Genomic DNA, 4,132 nt, shown 5'->3' with positions numbered 1-4,132 from the left:
CGCTGTGCCCCGGGGGAGGCGGGCTGGCTGGTGTCAGCCTAGCACACCCCCAGTTTTCATCATTTTTCACAGCCCGCTCCAGCGGCTGATGAGCTGTTCAGCATCCCCCTGGTTTGCAGTGATTTTACAAGCAATTATCTTTCATCTGGTTTAACCCATACCCGGGTTTTTGTTCAAAAGAGGCTGAAGAGGTGGCGATTCAGCAGCAAGCTGCTGGGAAATTCCGGCTTGACTCAGACAGAGTGGTCACAGAAGAGAGGAAAGATCTGTGTTTATACCCAAATAGCCCATTACCCAGTTTTCTTCCGCAAGCACAGTGTAATCAAACCCTCCTCTGATCTCTAATGGCCCTGAATCCTCCCCAGCGGCCACACTATGCGACTGTTTCTGGTTTTATTATTCCCCAGGTCTAAAAACACTGTCCCCGTACTGAAGAGCATCTCAGTGGGCACATTCACCTAGGGGGGGGCTGCTCGCAAGGGGAAAAGCACCTTTAGTCCCAGTAAAAGCAAGAAAACCCACCTCCCCACACATCTGGCTGGGCACGCAGTCCCGGTGTCACCTCTGTTTTCACCCAGAGCCACCTCTAGACCACAACTATTGCAGGACTGTCCCAAGAAACAAGCCCACCGCTGCAAGGTTTGGAGGGTGGCCCGAGACAAGCAGCAACCGGCTCAGATGCCACTTGCCCCAAACAGCTCCAAACTCTCCGTATCCTTGCCTGGAAAAAGGGATATTTAAGATTTGGTTGCTTTAGTCGTGACCGAGCTTTTAAAAAGCCCCGGGGCGGCACCGGTCTGTCCGCCCACAGGAGGCCACCCGAGAGGAGCCGGTTGCTTCAGCAAACACCGCTAACCCCGGCCGGTATTTGCTGGATATTTATTCTGCAGCAGCCTCGGGACGCGACGCCCGCCGTCTGCCTTCCGAAGGCTGAATAAATAGGCTGCTCCTGACCCCGGTGGCTCCGCGGTCCCTCTTTCCCCGAGCCCGAGTGCCAGCCCGGCACCTCGCCAGCGCCACGTACAGCACCCGCCGCCCCTTCTGCTGCGGCTCCCGGGGGGCTCCGGGGCTCCCCCAGAAGGGCGTGCTCTCAGAAAGCAGCAAACCTTCCGGCACTGTGCGTGCACCACACCCGGCCGCCGGTCATTTCGAGTGGGAGTCGGCCTGACCCAGCGCCGGTGGAACACGGTCACGGCCGAGCAGGGCACTGCATCGGGCCACCGTCGCCTCGCGGAGCAGATATCCCCCACCTAATCACCGCCTCGGGAGAGTTTGGTGGCTTGCACCCCAAAAGCCCGGGCTCCTTCCTCGCACGGGGCTGGGAGGACCATTTATTGGCCTGGCCACACGTGGCTTTGCACTCGTGGGATGCACGGGACGCACACGGATCCCCAGCGCATCTCCTCTTGTCGCTCATGTTGCGCCCGTCATCCGTCATGGGCAGGAAGACCCTGCCTGCGGTCCCACAGCAACGCATCCCCATTTGGCTGAGTTAATGATTAAAATCGGTCCGATTTTGGAGGTGCTGGCACCCGGGCTGTGGCAGGCAGGCCAAGGATGCTCGCCCTCTGCCCCGCCGCCAGGATTAATCATTCACCCGGCCATTGGCACTACCTCCATATAAACCCTGGGATGGGTTTCCCAGCGCCGCTTTTTGGCAGGAGGAGGGAAACCGACCCTGACATGAGGGCAGCTCTCGCCCTGCTGCTGCTTTTAGCCACCGCACGTGCCGAGCACCGAGGTAAGGGCATTTATCACGCGCCTGGGGCTTTGCTCTCCCTCGGGGACGAGGGGTACGAGGCTAGGGTCCGTCAGCTCCGGCGGTTTTCGGTGGCCTGCCCTCTCCCCAGTCCACTGCCAAGTCGCGGGGCAGGAATCAGAGAGAGGAAAGGGAAGGCGTGGGATGATGTTTCGGTACCCAGGACGCCCCTTTGGGGTGATGCGGGAGGAGGTGGGAGGGGAAGAGGCTGGGCTGGGGTCGGGGGCGGAGGGAGAAGGAGAGGACAGTGTCGCAGGGCCCGGCTTCTTCCCTTTGCAAGGGAAAATGAGATTTTCTGACCCCCTTCACAAGCACCTTTTCACTGTAAAACCCACCCCTCGGATGGAAACGATGCTCTGTGCCTCCCCTTGCTGCCTTCACAGCTCCGCAGGGAATCACCGACCTGCCAAAAAACCCCCTCGAAACTTACTTCTCCCGTACGGCTTTATGAAAATGAAAAGAAATGCAGCAGGTTGGCACTTACAGCAGGACCGACAGCCCCTGTTCCTGCGAGGAAAGACAATTGCCTTTTACCACGGCTTCCCCTTTTTTCCCGGCACTGCCAGCCTTGCAAATGCCCCCTCGCCCTTTCTTTCCCACCGGAGCAGCGTGACCGTCAGTGTAACGGCACATAACCCCTTGCTTTTGGGGAGGTGACCCCGCTCCGCGCTGTAATACCGGTAAATACTGGTATCAGTATTTACCCTGCCGGTACCAAAGTCTAATCAATGCTGTTTGTAGCAAAAATCGATAGCATTTTTTCCAGGGATGAGGGAGTCGCCCGGGGGTGTCTTCGCTGCTGGGTGCTCCTGGCCTCCATGGTCCCGTCTCCAGAGCTCCCAGCCCTTACGGCCTCCAAACCCCGCCAGAAAAACTACCACCACGCGTTTCAAACGCACGGAAATGTCCATTTGGACAGGGGGCGAACGGACCTAATGTTTTACCTTGAGGTCTCCCAGCTACCGGGAGGGGTTTTTCCCCCTGCCCCTTTCTTTGACTGCAGAGCTGGAGCAGCAGCCTGGGTTACCGGAGGTGCTTCTCCGAGGCCGGCAGCGCAGCAGCAGCCTTCGCTGGTCTGCAGCGCGGTGCCACCATCTCCCCAGGGCCCACCACCAGGTCTGACTCGAGAAAAGAAGCAACCGTGTGAGAAAACAACAGTCCTCAAGTGAATAAAGCAAGAGCCCCGCAGCCTTTGGACCGCGTTTTGGGGTGGCGTGGCATCCCTCATTCCCACGCCGCCGCCGCCGCTGCTGCAGGGGAGGGAAGCGGAAAGCGAGAGCAAAACAGGGGGTGAAGTGGGAACAGGCTGTTCCCCAAGTGATCATTTTCCCTGGCAAAAAGCAAAAGACACGAGTTATTTTCCGTAGGAGACTCAATTAAGCAGACCCGTGCTGCTTTGTTTTTGGGTTGTTTTTTTTTCCTGCAAGGGGAAAGGTTGCTGGAAATGAGCTCTGTTGCCACCCGAAGAGAAGGGCAGAGGAGGCAGGGCTGCAGGGGAAAGCAAAGCCGGCATTTTCCCAAACCCCAGCCCCAGCAGATGCAGGCTCCCCGGCTCCCGGCTCCCTGGCCACCACCCAGGCCGCACCAGCCGAGGCACAAATCCTGCTCACAAACCCTCCTTTTTCTGCGCTTACAGGTAAAGCTTATGTCCGGGACAAAGTCTGCCAGGAGTTCCAGGCCCTGGGGAAGGAGGACTTCCGAACCCTGTAGGTACCTCCTGCCCTATTTGCCCTCCCAGGACACTCGGCACCTAAGCCAAGGCCAAAAAAAATTAACTAAAAAAAATCTTAGAAAGGGGAAGATTTATTCACTCCCTGCAAATGAGGACTCGGATTGCTCTTAACAGGAGACAAGTTTGCTTCATTGTTGAACTCCTCAAAACAAATTAGGTGCCTAAATAATTAGGAATTCTAAGAGAGCTGGTGCATGATCCCCTGGAAGGGGCAGCCCCCAGCCCAAGACCTGCTCTGGGTCTTTCCCGGCTGTTTTCCAAGGAATACGCTGCCATTTCTTGCAGCGCCGCAGCTGCTCCTCTCTGGCTGACGGTGTTAAACCCCGTTTTGGCAGAATGATGCTGCAATGTGATTTTTTTTTTTAAGAGAGAGAAACATGCCTCCGGCTCATCCTCTCCTTGCTCCCCGCTCCCAGGACCATTATCGCCAACAGCAGGAAATTCTCCAATGCCACCTTCGAGGAGATCAGCCACCTCGTCCACGAAATCGTCTCCCTGGCTGAAACCTGCTGCGTCGAAGGTGCCGACCCCTCCTGCTACGACGCCGGGGTGAGGCTGAGCGCAACCGGGTGATGGACCCCCCAAAACCGGGGGGGGCGGGGGGACGGGATGGGATGACCCCCCCGGCACGTAACCTCTTC

The 4,132-nt window shown here is 57.8% G+C and overlaps 1 protein-coding gene across 1 annotated transcript in view; it reads left to right on the top strand.

Moving 5' to 3' along the window:
• The first annotated feature begins 1,683 nt into the window (after positions 1-1,683).
• Positions 1,684-4,132, top strand: part of GC (group-specific component (vitamin D binding protein)) — a 6,762-nt gene continuing 4,313 nt past the window's right edge. The window contains exons 1-4 of the mRNA XM_009324050.1: positions 1,684-1,741; positions 3,396-3,465; positions 3,908-4,063; positions 4,131-4,132. The exon at positions 4,131-4,132 is cut by the window's right edge and continues 184 nt beyond it. Of these exons, the coding sequence (XP_009322325.1) occupies positions 1,684-1,741; positions 3,396-3,465; positions 3,908-4,063; positions 4,131-4,132 (286 nt within the window). The remainder of the gene's footprint in view (positions 1,742-3,395; positions 3,466-3,907; positions 4,064-4,130) is intronic.

Source organism: Pygoscelis adeliae, unplaced genomic scaffold (genome assembly GCF_000699105.1).
Source record: "Pygoscelis adeliae isolate BGI_AS28 unplaced genomic scaffold, ASM69910v1 Scaffold55, whole genome shotgun sequence".
NCBI classification, from domain to species: Eukaryota; Metazoa; Chordata; class Aves; order Sphenisciformes; family Spheniscidae; genus Pygoscelis; species Pygoscelis adeliae.
This window is presented reverse-complemented; position numbering and strand designations above follow the sequence as displayed.